The sequence below is a fragment of the Herpailurus yagouaroundi genome, unplaced genomic scaffold, assembly GCF_014898765.1.
Source record: "Herpailurus yagouaroundi ecotype Mexico unplaced genomic scaffold, PumYag 188, whole genome shotgun sequence".
In the NCBI taxonomy this organism is placed as follows: Eukaryota; Metazoa; Chordata; class Mammalia; order Carnivora; family Felidae; genus Herpailurus; species Herpailurus yagouaroundi.
Genome location: NW_024412419.1, coordinates 31,988,518 through 32,009,530, shown reverse-complemented (window position 1 = coordinate 32,009,530; position 21,013 = coordinate 31,988,518). Strand labels below are relative to the sequence as shown.

Genomic DNA, 21,013 nt, shown 5'->3' with positions numbered 1-21,013 from the left:
TTGAAAAAAAAATTAAAAAAAAAAAAAAGGATTCAGGGTTTTTTTGGTTTAGTTTTGTTTTTTGAAGCTTCCTCTCTCAGGATTTTTAGATTTAGATTTTTAGATTTAGATTTAGATTTAGATTTAGATTTAGATTTTTAATCTAGAGTGGTACAGTCTTCAAAATGTTTTTTTTTTTTAATTTTTTTTAAATGTTTATTTATTTTTGAGAGATAGAGGGAGAGACAGAGTACGAGCAGGGGAGGGGCAGAGAGAGAGGGAGACCCAGAATCTGAAGCAGGCTCCAGGCTCAGCACCAAGCCTGACGCAGGGCTCTAACTCACCGACTGCAAGATCATGACCTGAGCCACAGTCGGACGCTCAACCAACTGAGCCACCCAGGCCCCCCTCAAACTGGTTTTTGAGTCACGTACTCCTTTGAGAATATCGTAAAAGTTATGGGCTCTCTCTCTCTCTAGGAAAATGCATACATACATAAAGAATGTTCTCAGAACCTCTGAAGACCAGTCATTCAGGACTGGTTAAGAATCCCCGATATACAGGCTGGTGAATATATTCTGCCTAGACCCTACTCATCACCAAGCAAGTTGCCCTCTCATGACCTGATACTGAAATGCACATTTGGAATATCGTAGTCACATAACGTCAGGTGTTGGGTCAAGAAATGTAGTCTGGGAGTCTACTGTCAAACTCCTCCTATAGCAATGTGACAAAGGCTTTGCATAATCCATTGGGACCTCCTTCTGGACTATTTATGATTCCTCCATATTCCTGCAGGATGTGCAATAAACTAACATGTGAAATACACAGGAGCTTGTCTTAATCTGAGCACATCAACAGCTTTCAGAAAGTGCAGGAAAGTGAAGCACCAGAGAAAGTGGAAATTGCCCCTAACGGCAGCTCAGAAAATGGGGCTATAATTAGGCAAATAGTGTCGCCCTGGGTTATATTGGGTATCAGGCTTCACGATCACCAGTTACTGTTATCAACCTCCCAGGGGCATCTTGCTCACTTGTTTGGCAGTCAAACTCAATAGATGTTAGAATGGATTTTAAGAGTCAGCCAGCCTGGATTTAACTTCTTTGCTGTAAAAATTTGTGGAGGTTGCTTAGCTTCTCTGAACCTTGCTTTCCTCATCTGTAAAATGGGTATAAGAAGATTCTGACAAACATGGGATTCTGATAAACGAGATAAAAGTGCCCTGCATCCTACCCAGTCTGCAGGAAGTACTCAGTAACATAGCTGTTTTTACGGACAGTGGCCAGCGGTGATAACAGACAGCACAGCCAAGGGAAATTTGGCTCCAAACCCTGAATTCACCAATAACTTACCTGCTTAACTGTGTGCAGGTCAACTAACCTCTCCAAATGTCTGTTTCCTCAACTGAGGCATAACTGAAGCATTACACACCTATTTCAAAGGGAGGTTAAATGAGCGACGACGTGTACGTGCTTAGCTCAGTGGCTGGTACATATTGAACACGCAGAAATGGTGGCGATGGTGATGATAATGATAATAATAGTGGTTAATCCTTATGGAGCTCTTATGAAATGCCAGGACTTGATGCTCTACACACCTTACATGTATTACTACATTTAATCTTCACCACCACCGAGGGAGGTCCAATTAGTACCTTTACACGTGAAGTCTGCAGAAGCTGAATAAATTGTCTAATGTCACAGAGCTGGATTTAAACCTAAACAGTCAGGGTTTGAGTTCATGCCTTTAACTACTTTGTTTTCCTGATTAATAACGTGTCAAAATCAGTCTGTCTGTTTGTTTGTTTGTTTGTTTGTTTATTTATTTATTTATTTATTTATTTATTTATTTTTAAGAGCTATTTATTCATTTAAGTAATCTCTACACTCAATGTGGGGCTTGAACTCAGGACCCTGAGAGCAAGAGTTGCATGTTCTACTGACTGAGCCAGCCAGGCACCCCAAAGTTGGTCCTTTTAAACAGCACTTGTGTGTTCAGTGTCACACCAAGGACTCACTTCACCAAGGTCAGAGGCATTTTCTATTTCTGGCCGAAGCTTCCTCACCTGTGCCCATCACTTTTCATGGCATCCGGGGGCGTCCACTGCCCAAGAGCAGGTGCATTGCTAGGGCTGGATGTTGATCTATGAGAACTTAAGGCTACTACCTTCCCCAAATCCTCCTGGATCCACCGGGCTCAGTCTGCCAATGGTCCCTAACTCCTCTAGCCTGAGAGGACAGCCCATCTGCCTGACCACACAGAGAGAGAGTGTTCGGGGTTTGCTGGCTGATTTCAAAAGGGGAACGTGTTGGAGCAGAAGAAGTTTCCTGCATGTTGTTTTGCTGCTTCACAGTAGCGTGGGCAGGCCCCAGCGATAGCGGTGTGATTAGGCAGCACAGGCTCATGGTAGACCCATGGCTTCCTGCTGTCCTCCAAGAGCCATGAGGATCCCACTGTCATGGTTCACAGGAAGCCAAGGAGAGCAGCAGGGAAGGTGGCTGGCATCCTGACACTGAAAAAGGTGGCAACTGAAGACAGCCAAATTACACTAACAGCCCCGGGTCAGAGAATAGAACCAGTGGAGAAGAGAGGAAAGAAATCAGTCCAGACTTTCTGGTCAACTGGCAGAGTGGCAGGGCTAGGAAATGGCATTATGTGGGGGATCTAGCCCCTGTGATCTCCATCAGTGCTCCCTTTCTTGCAAATCACTCCAAATAAACCTCCAATTTAAGTTTCAAGGCACGCCCCAATCTCCCTTCTAATGAGACCAGTGCCCCAGGCTCCCCCTGTGCAGAAATATTGACCACCACGACTGCTCAGCCTCCTGTGGTTTAGTCAGGACATAGAAGGACTGCGTTGGTACTAGTGGAGTCAGAAGGAAGGGAGCCTTGAAATGCAGGGCCAGCCTCCTAGGTCTCATTATCTGCAGGATGTGGTCATTATCCTCTCTGGGATGTGTATTCTGCAGACCCTGCATTCGACTGGGTCTGTGCATCTGGCACTGCCTGGAGGGTCAGTTTCATAAACTATCCATTTAGGAGCTGCCCTCTCTCTGTTCTGGGGAGAATTCTGGAATGGAGACCTGGAAGGCAAGATGAGGCATGCTCACTCAGAGCCAAATACAGATATATTCAAATACAAATCACTCCCAGGCTACCCCCTAGGCTTCTCTGACAGGGTTACAAGGCTGGTGGCTTGGGGAGCTTCGGGAGACGGAGACCTGCACTTCAGGGAACAGAAGCTGCAGGGAGTTGTCACGTGGTCTCTGATGTGTAGATGATCTAGATGAAGATATAGAAGGTATTCTCATTAGGACAGACAACACGAAGCTAAGAGGCAGACCCACTTGGGATAACAGGACTGGGAATCCAAAGTAGGGGTAAAGCACGGATTACAAGATGAAATTTGTGAATAACAGCAATAGATAGGGTTCTGCACTTGGGTCCGAAAAACCAAAAAAAAAAAAAAAAAAAAAAAAAAAAAAAAAACCACACCAAGAAACAAAAACAAAAACCAACTCTACCCTGGGCACAAAACATAATCTTCTGAGGTTCCATTTCCTTACTTGTAAAACTGGGACAACATAACTTTTATCGCGTGAAGTTGGCATGAGGATTAAAACAATTGCTGTGGGCAGGATGCCTGGATGGCTCAGTCATTAAGCATCTGATGTCGGCTCAGGTCATGATCTCACAGCTCATGAGCTCGAGCCCCACCTTGGGTAAAACACGAGCCTCACTTCTCTCTCTCTCTCTGCCCCTTGCTCACTTGCACCCTCTCTCTCTGCCTCTCTCTCTCTGTCTCTCTCTCTCTCTGTCTCTCTGTCTCTCTCTCTCTCTCTCACACACACACACACACACACACACACACACACCAGTTATTGTGACCAAAGCCCTTAGCACAGGGATGATGATGATACTCATGATGGTGATAACTACCAACGACATGACTCTTCATTAAGTGCTTCACACCTAGGCAGTCTGGTTCCAGAGCATGTGTTCTTAGCTATCATATTATACTAACTCTCATAAATGTTAAGTCTGATTACTACAATTATTACTGACTAGGGAGATGCAGCTGAGCCACAGCATGTATGCAAATGACTTTGAGGATGTGGTTGGCAATAAGTTCGACAGGAGTCACATAAAGAGTGTAATGAGGTGGTGACAGTTTTTGATTGCTGTTTGCAGTGTGGGCATCACAGGTGGAGAGGCCCTGGACATACAGAGGCAGAAGCAGAGGCAGAGGAGAAGGGCCAGAATGGCCAACTCACGGCATAAAAAGAACAGCTGTGCCTGAAGAAGAAATGACTTGGGGGCAACATGACGGCTACCTTCTAAGGCCTTGAGCCTGATATATAGGGACCCAAGAAGTAGGCAAAGTGGGGTCAGATCTAGGTAGACGGATGCCAGCTCGATTTCAGGAAGGCCTTTCTGATGTGCTGGCGCAGGATGGACAGTGAACACCCTGACCCGGGCGCACTTGAGTGCCCGTGGGTACCACAGTCTGGGATCCAACTACTGGACAGAAGGTCTTTTCCAACTGTGACCTTCTGAGGCTGTAGGTCCATTGGCCCATGTGACGACCATAAGGAAGCAGGTTGTTTCCTTTAGGGACACACTGTGATCTCTGGTTATTTCCCTCCTCTTTTAAAATCAAACTGCTAGCTTGTCTCTTCTAGGGAGGCCATTGGCTGAGAGCAGCGCTTTGCAGAATGACCCGTAGAAAGGCCTGGAGGTGGGAGGATAAAGTGGGGAAGGAGGACGGGGAGTGAAGGTAGCTCAGGGGCAGCAGGAGGACAGGAGGGCTGTTGGGGCAGGAGAGGAGAAACGGGGGCCAAAAAAGGAAAAAGTAACTTGAGGCTATACAGATCTCTTTAGAGTCTTTTTTCTTTTAAAGTTCGTTTTATTTATTTTGAGAGAGAGACAGAGACAGTGTGAGTGGAGAGAGAGAGAGAGAGAGAGAGAGAGAGACAGAAAATCCTAAGCGGGCTTTGCACTGTCAGCACAGAGCCGGATGCGTGCCCCAGTCCTACGAACAGTGAGATCATGACCTGAGCCCTAACCAAGAGTCAGACACTTAACGGACTGAGCCACCCAGGTCTCTCTAGAGCCTTTTAAACAGCTATAGAAAGTGTGGACCCAGGACCATCACGTGGGGCTTGTTAGAAACAGGACCCAGAGGTCCCACCTCAGACCCACTGAGTCAGAATCTGCCTAGCAACAAGCTTCCCAGGAGATCTCTGCGTGCATTAAAGGTGAAAGGCGCTGATGTGGAGAGCGTCTAAGGGAGACCCAGGCTCAGATATGCTTACATTCATCTCAGTTAAAAAAAAGGTGGAGAGGAACGCGGGAGCCTGGTCTCCATGGGGACGGCCCAGCTGTGCTTGCAGCCCAGCTGCTCCAATTATGTCTGTTTCTTTATCTAGCCAGCCTCGGAACAGTCAGTCAAATCTGCATAAGGAAGCCGGCGGTAATGGGGCTCGAGGGCACAGGTACTCATCTGACACCTAATTAAGCCATCTTGGTATATCATCTCTACAATGCCTGTTATTATTTTAAGAAACAACATAAAGAGAATGATAATTAAAAGTAACACCCCGGGTGGGAATTTTGTCTCCATTCCAGTGGTTGGCAAGTAAAGCACCCTGGGTTTTTTTGTTTTGTTTTGTTTTGTTTCGGTTTTTTTTTTGAGGTAACATTTCTATAAATTTTCATAGAGCACACAACCTCAAAGCTTGTCTCTGCTGCAGTTTCCCCCGATTTCTCTGCCAATGCTTTGGGTTTGTGGCTTCGTTCCACTGCTGTTTCCTTTCTTTTTTTCTTCTCCTTTTCACTGAGCGTTTTCTGATTTTACTTGAACTTGCAATGGAGGAGGGGAGGGTGTATTGCTTCTGGATATTACATGTCATCTGAAGCATAAAATGCTAAACCCAGTTACATGTTGTTTTCAGGTGAGAAGGCAATTTTACACTTCACGGTTGGGCCCACACGAGGCATTTTCATGCAGGGAAATTTTTCATCCTAGACTCACATCAAGATGGCGCCGAGGGATTTGCTGCCAGTGGAAAGTTTGCCCACTGTCTGCAGCCTTCCCCCATGGGCATTCTTGATAGACCTGTTCTCCAGAGTGCCGCTATCTATCCCTGGTCTTCAGGTTCCCCTGACATAGCGTCCATCAGGTCCCTGTGTCCTTTGCTACCTGCCTGGGTCCCGTGTCTATGACTTGAGCCACTTTGGTTAGTAACACTCTTACTGACCTGCCATACACCCTGTCCTCTTGTCCCTTGTACCAGACCAAACCCCACCTTTGGATCATCCCACAATCCACCTTCTCTGCTGCTGACGTGAATCTGGAGAAAACTCCCAGTAGTACCAACTGAGGCCACCACCGATTCCTGATCACAATCCTCACCTGGCATCCTTTGACAAACACTTTACTTGCCCTCAATCGTCTCCTTTGCCCCTAAAAACCCTCTTCCTTGACCCTGTATCTCCACCTCATGGAAACAACCCGTCTTCTTCCTTTCACAGATTTCTGAAAGTGTATCCAACACCAGCAGCTCCCATGAGCTCAGTAGGTAGCTTATACAGATTCCCAGGCCCCACACTAAAGCAAATCTCTGAGGTGGGGCCTGAGATTTGTATTCAAGAACGTTGTCTTCATTGGGAACTACTCATCGGCCTATACTCCCTGACTTTCCTTCCTCACTTTCAGTGGCTTCTCCAGCTGTCACAGCCTGGCTTTCTACCCTCACCACTCTGTGAAACGAGGTCAGCAGGAACAGCCATGACAGCCCGCACACTCCCAGGTCTCCCCAGAGAGAGTACTCTCTGGAGTACTGATGTTCTTGGTCACTCCAAGACTTCCGGTCACCTCCTCTCTTCCTTTGCCTTCTACCTCTGACCATCTCCCTCAGCGCCTTTTGTGTAAGCTTTTCTTGCACCTTAAATACTGGCAGTGTTTTCACAAGTGCATCTCGCACTCCTTGTTGCTAGATCCTCAGAGACACTAAGAAACTTCTTGAAGCTCAAGGTGATCTTGAGAAAGCCTCCTCCTACCATTGCCTCTTTCACTGTCCTAACTACCTTAGATTCTTCACTGCCTGTGAGCTTCTCAAGGGCAGAGACTGTTCAATCATCTTTCCATGGTCAGTGCCTCAGGAAGCATGTAGCAATTAGGAGGTGCTCCATAAATGTTAGTACAAGTCTGCTCTGAGTACTCGTGTGAATCAGCCTTGGGCCCATGGTGCGAAGCTCAAAGTTACCTCTCAGCCCCTTCAGAACGGGGTGACCTTGAAGGTATGAATTAGAGCCAGCTCCTGTCCAGACCCGGGGTGGGGAGGGGTGGGTGTTAAACAGCGGTTCTCCAAAGGTGGTAGTCAGAGCTCTAGCAAATAACATCTCTTCTGGCAAGTTTACTTGTTGTTAGTCTCAAATGTTCATAGGAATGACATCATGCCTGGCCAAGTGCTAATTTCTAAGCTTTCTTCCTGCCAAATTTCCACCATGCTGGCTCATGCTTGCCAATCTCGTAGCAGTGATGTGTTTTCTAGCAGGGAACACAAGTATTGCTTTGGGAGTTATTCTGGAGCCTCATAAAACTGTTCTTGGGGCCCCTTTATAGGGAAGGATTCCATAATGCACCCGGTTGGAGAGTGTTATTGCTATCAGGAGAGGTCCTTACAGTTTCTGTAGTGAACATCCTTGAATACTGTCTAGGACGGACCTGTCATTGAAGAAACATCTCTAACTAACACCCCATAAGTTCCAATATCATGTTTCGGGTTTTTAGTGTCATTCAAACCCTTTCCCGAATAACACCAGTCCTATTTCTTTGAGCACAGGACCTGTACTATATTCATGGCTGTAGGTTCTCCACATAAGCAGGGCGTATCTGTTTTGTTCAACATTGCTTCCCTGGGGCTGGCATAGCACCCGGCATATAGCAAGTACTTGGTGTCAGTTGGTGATGGAGAACGGAAAAAGAAGAAACTTGGGGAGCTGGAGGTGCTTGTCTCCAGAACTGTGGAGCTGAAGGTGACAACCAGGACACCATGCTCTGGCTTCCCACTTACGGTGAGGCCACAGGGTTCCTGCCTGCTCCTACCCTTCATGGACTGATGGCCAGGCCTGGAGTCTTGACGGCACCTAGGGCTGGTGGATATTGAAAGGCAAGTTCAATCATCTGGTCAGGCAGGAACTGGAAAGCTGCCCATCCAACCCTCACCCCTGGCTGCTGTTTCTCCTCCAGACAGAAACTTGGGGAAGTTTCTTTCCTTCTGGGTGTGCCGTCTCCTTCCTCTAGCTAATCTTCGAGCTTCCTTCCAAAACTGTATTGGTGATGAATTAGCAAAATAAAAAAATTTAAAGCCACCCTGAAGATTACAAAAAGAAAAACATACTACTGCTAAATCTCTAAAACAATGGCTGTCTTTATATACAATGATACATAGTAGGATAACCATAAACTATCATTACCTTAAGAGAGGAGAGAAGACCAGACCCTCTGTGGACCAAGGTGATGTGATCAACTCATACAGGGTTTTACACAGAATTTCAGGGGCCCGTGAATCCCCTGAAGATCTCTCATCATCTTCCCAGACATACACGTATGGACCCTGGTTATGAATATCTAGGTTAGAGATTCCACGGGGTCTTTGACTCAGTGTTAGAAACTGACAGGACCTCAGAGTTCAAGTGATGTGACCCTCATCTGATGAGAGTTAGCAGATTAGGTATGAGGCCCAGAGAGTTTTCCTGGCTGACTTAAAGAGCGCACAGCTGGTGGACAGCAGAAGGGAGACCTTCACCTAGGTTTTCTGAATCCTGGTCACCCTGCAATATTGTGTTAATATGCTCTGTGGAAAACAAATGTCAAGAAGGGAGAAGAATGGAGAGAGACTGAGTATAGGGAAAGGAAGGAATATCTGTTCCTAGAATGTACAGACTGGCTATTACTGGGTTTCACTTTTGTGTTTGGCAGAGTTTTCCAGCTTCGAGCCAAAGAGACCAAGCCTGAAGTTCCCTTCCAGCCCCCTACTTCAGACCTGTAACTGAATCCTGATAGGTCATCTCAGGCAGACCGGTGAAGGGGAAGATAAGAAAGGTGAGCTCTGGGCATGTGGTCAGCTCTACACAGTGTCTGTCATTGCAAAAACCCTGGAATAAAAAGAAGCTATTGTTTCCAGGAAATGGGGAAAAGATTTCTAAGGAGAAAAGTGTAGCGTTGAGGAAAGAGTAGGGGTTTATGCAGCAGAGAAGGGGGAGTTGGGTGGTCCCTGTGGGTGGGGGGGGTATGAGTGAGGCATGCTGGGAGATGGGTCTGAAAAGCAGCTGGCATGTGGTCCTGGAGCCACCTAAAAGGTTTTTAAGCTGTGGAGTATCAAAATAAGATTTGCATTTTAGATAGATAACTTTAGTAACCAGATGGAGGATAGATCTAAAGAGATTCACTCCCCACCCCCCCCACCCCCAGCTAGAGAGCTATTTTCCAGATTCATTTGTTCAGTCATCGATCCCAATTTGGTGAAACTCATAATATAAGCCAGGCACTGCTCTAGACAAGAAAAGTCAGTATAGTCAGGATAGTGACAATGGAAATAGAACCATATCATCAACAATACATATTGAGGAGACAGATTCCAGAAATAGTTAGAGGAGTTAAAAATCAGCAGGACCTGATGAGTAACAATGTTGGGGGGTAGAGGGGGGAGACTGGAAAGGAAAGAGGAAGCATACTGATGGGTGGTTGAAAGCAATATTATGGATTTTTAGGGCAGTGAATACTGTGTGTGCTATCATAATGATGGAGAGATGTCATTATACATTTGTCCAAGAGTGAACGCCACTCTTCAAAGTTCAAACTATGAACTTTGGGTGATGATGATGTGTCAGGGTAGGGTCATCAGTTGTCACAAATGCTCCACTCTAGTGGGGGATGTTGAAAAAGGGGGGGTGCTGTGCATTTGTGGGGGCATGGAGATATATGGGAACTCTCCGTACCTTCTACTCATTTTTTCTGTGAACCTAAAAGTTCTCTAAAAAAACAAAAAGGTTTTATTTTAACACATCGGCAGCACCCGATGAGTAATGATACTTGGGTGTGGGGAAGTAGCAGGAAAAGAAAGAAGACACATTCTGATTCAGGTTTGAAACTAATATCACGTCCAACATTTTAGAGTCATATCAAATCTAAAGGAATTTTCTGTAAGAAGTCCAGAATGATTAAAACATGTAGATAAAAACAGTCTCCATTTGCACCATCTCTGAACCAGGAGGCTACTTTAGAATTCGTTATTTCTCCGGGGCAGCGGCTTAGCCCCGCCCTAGGGAAGTGATTATAAAATTGGCTGAATTGTCAGTTGAACCCCGAGAGGGTGAAATAAAACACAAAGGTTTTGCGGGGCCTTTCTCCACAGCCTCATGGTAAGCCTTTCCTACCAGCATTCTAATTTTGTCAAAACGGGGTTGCTTTCATGTAATTTTAGAAGGCGCTTTCAAAAACCGAGAGCTGCAAGAACAGCAAGTGAACACAGATGGGCTGGGGGACAGAATGGGTTGGGTGAGTTTCTATAAAAATAAAAGGTATCTTTTCTCGAGAGAAAGAATAAGACAGAATTTTACTAATGTTACTTTAGAGGCAAAAGACCTAGTCAAAGCATTCTTTTTTTTTTTTTTTTTTTTTTTTTGCTTTCTTAATTCCTTATCTACTACTGCAAATAAAGAACAGCAAAATTAAAAGGGGGGAAAAAAAAAAGCTCCGTGCTGCAAATGCCTATACAGACACATGCTTGGTTCTGCACAATGTTGTGTACATGATAATATCTTGCTGGGCAGGCTGTGCCCACACTGCCTCCAAGTCTCACGGTTCTGAAGACAAAAAGAGGCTGTGTAATATTTACAACCCTGGGAATGAATTAATCCCTTGAGAAACAGAAGGCCTGAATTTTCTCACCTGCGCATATTTAGGGGGCTTAGTACCCGAGCAGGGCTCTGGGGACCAATTTCCTCTTGTCGCCACAGGACAGGACACTAGACTCAGGCCCCAAAGCTAAATGCCTGACGTGGCAGCCCAGAGATCTGGCACTGGAATGTTCTCTCTGTGGACATCGATCATACACTGGTCCTTCCTGGTAAATGTCTTCTAGAATTTCCACTTTTGGGAAACAACAGGGACAGTCCTGATAACAACAAACATAAACATACACTCAGGAGGACCTGGAGATGTCCCAGGAACAGAGTGTGAGCCTATCCTAAGTAGTGCCAAATGCTTTACAGGGTGCAATTTTTAAAAAATTCTTTTTGTAATGTTTATTTATTTTTGAGAGAGAGAGAGAGACAGAGCATAAGCAGGGGAGGGGCAGAGAGCGAGCAAGACACCGAATCAGACCCCAGGCTCTGGGCTTTCAGCACAGAGCTCAACAGGGGGCTCGAACGCATGAACCGTGAGACTATGACCTGAGCCAAAGTCGGAGGCTCTACCGACTCAGCCACCCAGGCAGGCGCCCCCTTTTTTTTAAGTAGGGAAGAATAACTGCTCGGAAGAAGCAAAGCTAAATTAACTGCTGACGTGCAAACCCGGCCCGACAGCTTAGCTGCAGACTTTGCTCTTGGTCTATAGGTGAACCATCTCTGCAGAAGCCTTTCTGTTGGTGCAGCTGTGGCGTAAGAGAGGCACCTGTGCAGAAGGACGCCGTGCCCCAACCCCCACTGCCGACTCCAAAGTGCCCAGAACTACATCCAGAGCAGTAGCTTCAGAAGTTAGGTGTGGATTCTACTCTTTCATTCAAAATATTTTCTTCTTCTTCTTTTTTTCTCCCCCAGAAGAAAAGCAAAGATGCTGGAGTCTTGCAGCCTAACAACACACGAGGGATATTGTTTGCCTGGAAGCCTCCAGGGATGGCAAAATGGCAGAAATTTCCAGTGGGGAAAATGTGGGGTGGGGGGGGTGGGGGTGCTAAATTATTTGAATGGGACCCTTTGAAGGCTTCTGCTACCCCTACACCTGCTGAGGCTTTCCACTGAGCTTTGGGAAAAGGCTAGCTTTTCATAGCAGAGCAGAGAAAGGGGGAGAATGAAGGAGGCACGTAATGCAGGCTGTTGTCTTCTGTGTTTTACTGACTGAAAGGGCTGAAGACATTTTATATGCTCCAAGTTGCCAACAGGAAGAAAGGGAGCTCGAGATTCTCCAAGGTCTGAGGGCCCTGCCTGAGGTAGAGGTCTAAATGGAGGCTGTATGTTTAAGACAAGGGGATTTCATGATATGTGCTTGCTTTGGCTCCCTAAAAGTGTATGCCAAGGTATCCCTTTCCCTTCTGTGTGACAACGCCAGATCAGTAACAAACAAAATGGAGGATAAGACTCCACCCCTCCCCCAAACACACACAGGGGAAGGTCCCCTTTTACTGAGTACCTCAGCCACAGTATTACAACTGCTGTAAAAGAAGAGGTGCTACTTTCTCATGACAATGGGTTTTCCCTTCACCTGAAAAATTACTTACCGAATATCTATAACCAAGGTGGAAAATCACCCGCAAAGTTTAGACCTACATCAGCATTTCCCTCAAAAATAGTTTTTATAAAGGGCAAACAAAAAGAAGGAGTTGAAAGACAAACACAAGTATAAATTAATAGTCACAAAAGGAGGGGCTTGGGACTATCAAACACCCTTGTATCACAGAAAGACTCAAGCTTAGAAGCAAACCTGGGGGACTTGGCAGAAAGTCCAGAGGAGGCTGGATAAATGAAGCTCAGAAATTACAATTTGTCAGATGAAGCATTTGGGACAAACCTGCACAGAATTCAAAGAATGATCTGATAAAAAACCTCATGGTTAAAATGTTGCTTCCTGAGCTTCCTCCTAATCCACCACCATAAATTGGTCATGACAAGATTTTGCAGATGAGAAAACCAAGAACCAGCAGGACAAGAGATGTGTCACCAAACAAGGTACTATGCTGCAACAGAGCAATGACCTCCGAGATTACTGAGGGGCACAGGAAATAATTCTGAGCTTCTTTTTTTTTAATTTTTTTTTAACGTTTTATTTATTTTTGAGACAGGGAGAGACAGAGCATGAACAGGGGAGGGTCAAAGAGAGGGAGACACAGAATCTGAAACAGGCTCCTGGCTCTGAGATGTCAGCACAGAGCCCGACACGGGGCTCGAACTCAAGGACCGCGAGATCACGACCTGAGCCGAAGTCGGCCGCTTAACCGACTGAACCACCCAGGCGCCCCAATAATTCTGAGCTTTAAAATGGACTGTTCCTTTCCTACATTCCCTTCCTGGTCAGTCTAACATGGCCAGACACTTCTACTCAGGCTCTTTAGTCTCAGAAAGCCTCTTATGCAGGCATCTTTGTCTTCCCTCTGTCCCCCATTTTTCAATATAGTTTGTTTTCTGTTTTCTATGCAGAAAAATCAAAATAAATTAAAAGAAGGAGAAACAGGGAGGAAAAGAGAGAAGCTGTGAGACTACCTATATGAAAGGTAGACAGGAAATGAGAACACTCAACTGTCAGAACTTCTTTTTTTTTCTTTTTGGCTTACTTCCCATTTCTTGACTACATGGTTATCTTGGCTATCTATATAGTCAAGAAATTACTTTTCTTTCTTTCCTCTCCCCCCACCCCCCGAAACCTTCTTGGCATCTAACCACACTGTAGGGTCTGTAGAGTACAGGTCTAGTTATAAGCAGGAATTTCAATACCAGTCTACCTAGGTTTGAATCCCAGCTTTCCACCACTTGTTAACTGCATGATCCCCAGTTAAGTTACTTAAACTCCTTGTGCCACAGGGTCCATATCTGTTAAATAAAAATTAACAGAACCTACCTTTTAGTATTCTGGCATGGGTTATCATTTATAAAGTCTTCTCTGAAATACTAGCTATTATTATCATAAACCTTCACCTCATCTCACAGATAGACAAACAGTATCTTCCCTTTTCTCAATTTAGCACAACCACCATCTCTAGATACTGTATATCAATTACCCAGAACTCGTAACAGAGCATGGCTGGTCTAACGGGTTTCTTGTAGCACGTCTCAAGGAAGTGGCCTTGTGGTTCAAGTCCACTTCTGGCTGAACATCCGGAAGTTTGAGACTGGACTCAGGTACACCTGTGAATCTGCCCTGCGTGGAGCGGCCTTGAACTCCAGGCCAGCCGAGGGTCATCCAGAGCCACCCCAAGGATTGTAACTGTACCAGAGCCTGGTGCAGATCTGACATGGCTCCAGCCAACCTCTCCAGGCCCATCGGTTTTCTGCTACCAAATACATGCCCGGAATGCTCCAGAAGCCCAGTGCTGGCCTGGGGGTATTCCTGCTGTTTCCTGCTCTCCTTATTCTTATTCATCTCTATCCAGAACACCTTTCTTCTGGTTGCCTGGCAAATTTCCACTTGCCCTTTTGGGTTTTATTTAACTCTCATCTCCTCTATCCAGGGGTCCCCAGACAGTGCTTTCCCTCTATAATAAGTGTCCGAGTTCTATCTATCCTGATATTTTCCAGGTTAATGGATACTATTCTGGCTGACTCTCCACTAGGCTGTTGATTCCTGGCAAGCCCAGCAACATAGGGGAGGTACTTCCAAATGACCAAATGACTTTGGACTGGTCTCAGAATGAAGCCACATGCTCATGCACTTTTGGTCCGTGTTAAGAGTCCAATGAAATCTGGGCTCCTGGAGATTTGCTCTTGGCTGAAAGAGGGCCAGACATGTGAATTCTTCCATCATGGCAGTGCAGAGTGGGAGTTGCCACCCATTTTGGAAGGCAGTTCCTAAGGAAACATATACTTTGCTTATTTCTTATGGCATTTCTGAGGAAGGGGAAGAAGAAACACCCTATAATTTCAGTCGAAGTGTTTCTGGGAAAACAGACATAACCTATGTTGGGACTGGCTAGTGTATGGATAGGTAAAAGACTTATGGATTTTTTATGTGCTCTGAAGTTGTTGCAACTTATTTACTTTCATGATAGAGTTCTAATGGATTTGAAGGGTGGTAGAACTAGCAGTAAAATGTTATATTGAGAGCCTTGTAGAATCACAGAATGTAAGAGCTACTAGTGACCTTTCAGACTAATCGTTGGTTCTCGATCATGAGTCCATGGTAAAATTTTTACTGGTTCACAGAAAACTGAGACATATTTGGATAATCTACTATCACATTTCTTTTAAAAGCAAGACGAATTCAATGTAAAGTGTTGTTCTTTGTTCTGAGATTAAAATCTCCCCCCTTTTGTGGTGTTAAAATATTTTCTTTAATGGGACGCTTAGGTGGCTCAGCAGATTGACGGTCTGACTCTTGATCTCTGATCTCAGCTCAGGTCATGATCCCAGGGTCGTGGGATCAAGCCCCATGTTGGGTTCCACACAGGAGCATGGAGCCTGCTTAAGATTATCTCTCTCTCCCTCTCCCTCTCCCTCTCCCTCTCTCTCCCCCCCTGCTCAAGCTAGTTCTCTCTCCAAAATAAATAATTAAATAACTAAAGTATTTTTCTTTATGAAAAGATGGTGATTATAAATGGCAACTTGGGTTTTAAAAAAATGAATTCAGTCTATTTCTTTTTTTTAAAGTAGGCTCCACACCCAACATGGGGCTCAAACTGATGACCCCAGGATTGAAGAGTCACGTGCTCTACCGACTCAGCCAGCCAGGCTCCCCTAGTCTATTTATTTCTGTTCCTCATTATTACCCTGGTTAGTTTAATTTTTTTAAATTGAAATATAATATACATACATTCCCATTAGTTTTAATAGCCCTATATTTATGATTGTTTTCTAACTTGGCAAAACGAAAAGTTGGGCAACTCTACGTAAGTCTGTCAAATTATTTTCTAAAGAAAATTTACTGGTCCATAAAATTGGATTGAGTTCAATATCCCTCCTATTTGCAGAAAAGGAAATGAGGGTCTAAGGAAGTTAAATGTTAAAATGTTATGCATACAATGAAGGTCACCTAGCTAGTTAACAGCAGATTCAAGACTACAGCCATGGTTTTTGCCTCCCACAGCCCAGAGGGCCTGCAGCCGACCCAGCTTCACAGGTGTTCAAAATTAGTACAAAGTACAAAATTTGATCCTAAAACCACTCACAGTGCAGAACTGAGATGGACATGAGTTTTACGCGTTTCATTAGATTACACGTTAAGTTCTACTGGGCTTTGCCACAATGATCACTTACAATCACAACAAATAATCTTCCCATGGCATGAATTATGCATTTTTGTGATTTTCATCTGATCAAAACTCAATAGGACAATGTGAGGTTTTATAAATATACACAAATAAGTATGCACTTATGTCATCAGCTCCACCTGTAAGCTACTTAACTCATTTTCTTCTTTATCAGTCACAACAGAGTAGCCGCCATTTTCCCCTTACAGTTCACAACACACAGTTCCAATGTAATCAGGCTGCATCTAGGACAAGATGGACCAGTTTACTCAGCCTCACACTGAGTCATGTAAATATCAGAAGATGACACATGTTACCAACACAAACATAAGAGCCTTTAAAACCAGCCCCAGAGCTAGGAAAACCTTCAAAACTGCAATGCAAAAAAAAAAAATATTTTAATGCATTTATCTTGATTTCTCATTATTATTCTAATTAATTTTATAGCCCCTGTATTTATGGGTTTCTAATTCCCGCTGTTAACTGAAGTTACCGTTTAGCATGCAGGCTCACATTCTTATTATTTTCCTCATAATAATTTTGAACTAGAGGCCATAAACACAGCCTCATTGTTTTAAAGAGAACAAAATAAAACAAAAGCCCTTACCTGTAAAGTAAGGCAGGTGTCCAGGAAAATTAAAGTCATATCTTACTTGGATCCCTGGACTATTTTTTTTTTTTTAATTTCGAAATAATCTTAGACTTCAGCAAGGTCACAAAAATAGTACATCTCTGGGGGTGACTGGCTGGCTTAGTAAGTCAACAGAGTATGCAACTCAATCTCAGGGATGTGAGTTCAAGCACCACATTGGGCATGAAGACTACTTAAAAAAAAAAGTACATCTCTGTGTAACCGTCCTTTCCCTAATGTTAACATCATACACGACCATGGTATAATGATCACAACTAAGAAATTAACATTACTACAATACTATTAACTGAACTACACATTTCACTAGAATTTCACCAGCGTTCCCACTAATGTCCTTTTTCTAACACAGGGTCTAGTCTAGGATTCTCACACTGCACTTAGTTGTCCTATCTCCTTGGTCTATTCTGTGACCAATCTTCATTCAGCCTTGCTTTGTCTTTCATGACCTTGACACTATTGAAGAATATGGATTAATTATTTTGCAGACTGTCCCTCAAGTGGGTTCGTGTGATGCCTTCTGCTGAATGGAATGAGGTTAGGCATTTTTGACAGAATATCACACAATGTACTTTTTCAGTACATCATACGAGAAGGACACAATACATCTTATTACTGGTGATTTAAACTTGATTATTTGGTTAAGATGGTGCCCTTGGCTTCAAACTGCTCATAATCTATCATTCTACGTTCTTTATTAGCAGAGATGACAACCAAAATAGTAGCACACTTACACGGGGTGGGAACAGAGAGAAAGGCCTTCCTGACCTTCCACATGGAGCTGCCAGCAGATGGTCTTATGGAGGGCTGGAGCTCTGAACAGACGCTCTAGAGGATGGTACACAGGACGTTAATGCTCTGGCAAAGGGGTCTGAGGCAACACCTCCAAGTTGCCATCAAGCAGGAGACCCTTGGCCAGCCCAAAGCCAAGGCGGCAGGCTTTCTTCCCAGGGGAATAAGGGCTGATGAGCAAGTGTTTGTGTGTTTCTGGATTTCTGCTCTTCTTTTCTTTCATCCTCTACTTTTGTTTTCTTTCTTTCTTTTTAAAAAAATTTTTTTTTATTTTTTTATTGAAAAAAAAATTTTTTTTAACGTTTATTTATTTTTGGAACAGAGAGAGACAGAGCATGAACGGGGGAGGGGCAGAGAGAGAGGGAGACACAGAATCGGAAACAGGCTCCAGGCTCTGAGCCATCAGCCCAGAGCCCGATGCGGGGCTCTAACTCACGGACCGCGAGATTGTGACCTGAGCTGAAGTCGGACGCCCAACCGACTGAGCCACCCAGGCGCCCCTCTTTTTAAAAATTTTTAATGTTTGTTTTATTTTTGAGAGAGAGAGAGAGACAGAGCGCAAGCAAGGAAGGGGCAGAGAGAGAAGAGACACAGAATCCGAAGCAGGCTCCGGGCTCCAAGCTGTCAGCACAGAGCCCAAGGCGAGGCTCGAACTCACAAACCATGAGATCATGATCTGAGCTGAAGTCGGACGCTTAACCGACTGAGCCACCTAGGCGCCCCACTTTGGTTTTCTTTGACTAAGACTTCTACACTTACCTCATCTCTGATTTTAATGAAATCCCAATAAGAATATTTATCTACTGCTCTGGTGGTTAATTACTTCAAGTGAATTTCCATAAGCTGACATGAATAGCAGCACCCCTGCCGGCCATCTTGCCATCATCCACCTGTCCCCTGGAGGCAGATGGCAGTGCACCTACAGTCTAGTACAAATCCACACCACTTAATCCTGGAGACTCCACAGGAACAAAGGTTCGTTCGTTTTCTTTCTTTCTTTCTTTTGTTCTTTCTTTTGTTCTTTCTTTCTTTCTTTCTTTCTTTCTTTCTTTCTTTCTTTCTGTCTTTCTTGTTTTTAATTGAGATATAATCCACATACCACAAAATTCACCCTTTTCACAAGTGCACAATTCAGTAGTGTTTAGTATATTTACAATATTATCCCACCATCACCACTAATTCCAGAATCTCTTCATCACCCCAAAAAGAAATCTTGTACCCACTGGCACTCTCCATACCCCTCTGTCCCCAGCCCCTGGCAACCCCCTAATCTACTTTCTATCTCTACGGATTTGCCTATTTGAACCAAGGCAGTTTTGATCCTAAATAATAATAACCAAGATGATCTCAATCCAGTTAACCTAGGAGATGCACACATACACCCATAAACTTTGATTCTGGCAACACCTCACCTTCCCTTTTGATACTTTAGACTCCCTATGCTACCCCATTCCCCAACTGTGTCTCAGAGGTGACATATGCATTTGTCTTTCTCGGGGTAGAACGTTTCATCCTCCATCAAAAACCACGTTGTGTTCTATCAGTGTCCTGCAGTGGTGAGGTAATGTTTAGGTAAATTTATCTCTGCTAAGGTGCTAAGAAGTACCAGATTTACATTTTAGCGGAGAACTTTTGCTGTCTAAGGCTCAGCCAGGATGGCCATATGACCCAGCTTGTTTAGAACTGTTCCAGGTGAGGGGAGCCTGGGTGGCTCAGTCGGTTAAGCGTCCAACTTTGGCTCAGGTCGTGATCTCACGGTTCGTGAGTTCGAGCCCCGCGTCAGGCTCTGTGCTGACAGCTCAGAGCCTGGAGCCTGCTTCGGATTCTGTGTCTCCCTCTCTCTCTGCCCAGCCCCTGCTTGTGCTCTGTCTCTCTCTCTCTCTCACTCAAGAATAAATAAAACACTAAAAAACAACAACAACAACAAAACTTCCGATTGATACCTGTTGCCCTGGCTTAATGATTAGTAGCATCTCCTTTTCTTCTCAACAGTGTCCTGGTTTGTTTGTTTAATTATATGGTCCCCCAGCCACAACCAACATAAATGTCTAATCATGGTAATTATAGGCAATTTGGCAGGCCAACAGAGAAAATACATTCAGGTAAATGAAGTTTCGATGTTCCTCCAATCACACCCCAGCTCTGCATTCCCATAAAGAAGTTTAAATTCACCAACCTGTAGGAATCAGGGTTTCATCTACCGGCAAAAAGGCATCAGCTTCTATAGTGACTTCATGGTCATAGATGTTTGGGGAACCCTGGGAAGGAAAGGTAGAGAAAGAAAAGAAGATTTAATGCTTAGTCTTATTTTACTTTTTTTTAAAGACAGAGAGAGAGTGAGAGTGTGTGCGCAAGCAGGGGATGGGCAGAGAGAAAGCGAGAGACAATCCTAAACAGACTCCATGCTCAGAGCAGAAGGAGGCCAACGTGGGGCTCAATCCCATGACCCCGGGATCATGACCTGAGCCGAAATCAAGTGTCAGACACTCAACCAACTGAGCCACCCAGGCATGCCTATATTTTTTGCTTTTTAACTTCTCTTGCAGAACGGTTTGCAGGCATTGACAAGAATTTTAGAAATCCCATTTGACCTATGGTGATCATTAATACGTTCATTTAAGCATTGGCAGATAGGTCCTCAACAGAGCAATGGATACATTTGAAAGAAGTTTTCAAGCGTGACCCCAGCATGCATCTTCTTTTCTAAATGGAATTATGAACGTGAAAAGTCAGAGAGACATCACTGGTTTGAAAGACTTTTGGACTTTGGCTTATTAGCAGAGGGGTTTCTCCCACTCTCCTCCCACATGACAGGCAAATAGAAGAGCAAGAGCTGTTGGCCTGGAACACACAAGTACTGGATGGCCTGGTATCACCTCCAGGCTTGCTAGAGGTGGGGTATCTGTCACCCTTCTCTGGCCCAGCTCCCACCCGGAGGACCCATCCTCTACCACATGACAGAAGCCTGGGAGTCAGAACTGGAGTTCCTGCTTTTGAGAGCTTGCCCATCTCTTCCATTAAAGATGCAGCTTGCCCTTGGGGCGCCTGGGTGGCTCAGTCGGTTAAGCGTCCGACTTGGGCTCAGGTGATCTCACGGTTCGCGGGTTCGAGCCCCGTGTCAGGTTCTGTGCTGACAGCTCAGAGCCTGCAGCCTGCTTCAGATTCTGTGTCCCCCTCTCTCTCTGCCCCTCCCCTGCTCTCACTCTGTCTCTTTCAAAAGTAAATAAATGTTAAAAAAAAATTTTTTTTTAAAGATGCACCTTGCCCTCCCCAGTGGGGTCAAAGATAGAGGGTCAGTAGTCAGAAGGCCTGTGGTCTATCTCCAGCTCTATTGAATGGCCCCAGGTAGAATCTCTTTCTTTCTTTCTTTCTTTCTTTCTTTCTTTCTTTCTTTCTTTCTTTCTTTCTTTCTT

At 44.6% G+C, this 21,013-nt stretch overlaps 1 protein-coding gene and 1 long non-coding RNA gene across 6 annotated transcripts in view; one reads left to right on the top strand and one right to left on the bottom strand.

Annotated features, from left to right (window-relative positions):
* Positions 1-12,075, top strand: part of LOC121044363 (uncharacterized) — a 20,372-nt gene extending 8,297 nt beyond the window's left edge. For all 4 annotated transcript variants that reach the window (XR_005797266.1, XR_005797264.1, XR_005797267.1 and 1 more), the window contains 2 exons: positions 8,965-9,087; positions 11,805-12,075. This is a non-coding gene — a long non-coding RNA (uncharacterized LOC121044363). The remainder of the gene's footprint in view (positions 1-8,964; positions 9,088-11,804) is intronic.
* GALM (galactose mutarotase) overlaps positions 1-21,013 on the bottom strand; it is a 116,822-nt gene that overhangs the window by 13,030 nt on the left and 82,779 nt on the right. For both annotated transcript variants that reach the window (XM_040496561.1, XM_040496560.1), the window contains exon 4: positions 19,777-19,858. In XM_040496561.1, the coding sequence (XP_040352495.1) occupies positions 19,777-19,858 (82 nt within the window). The remainder of the gene's footprint in view (positions 1-19,776; positions 19,859-21,013) is intronic.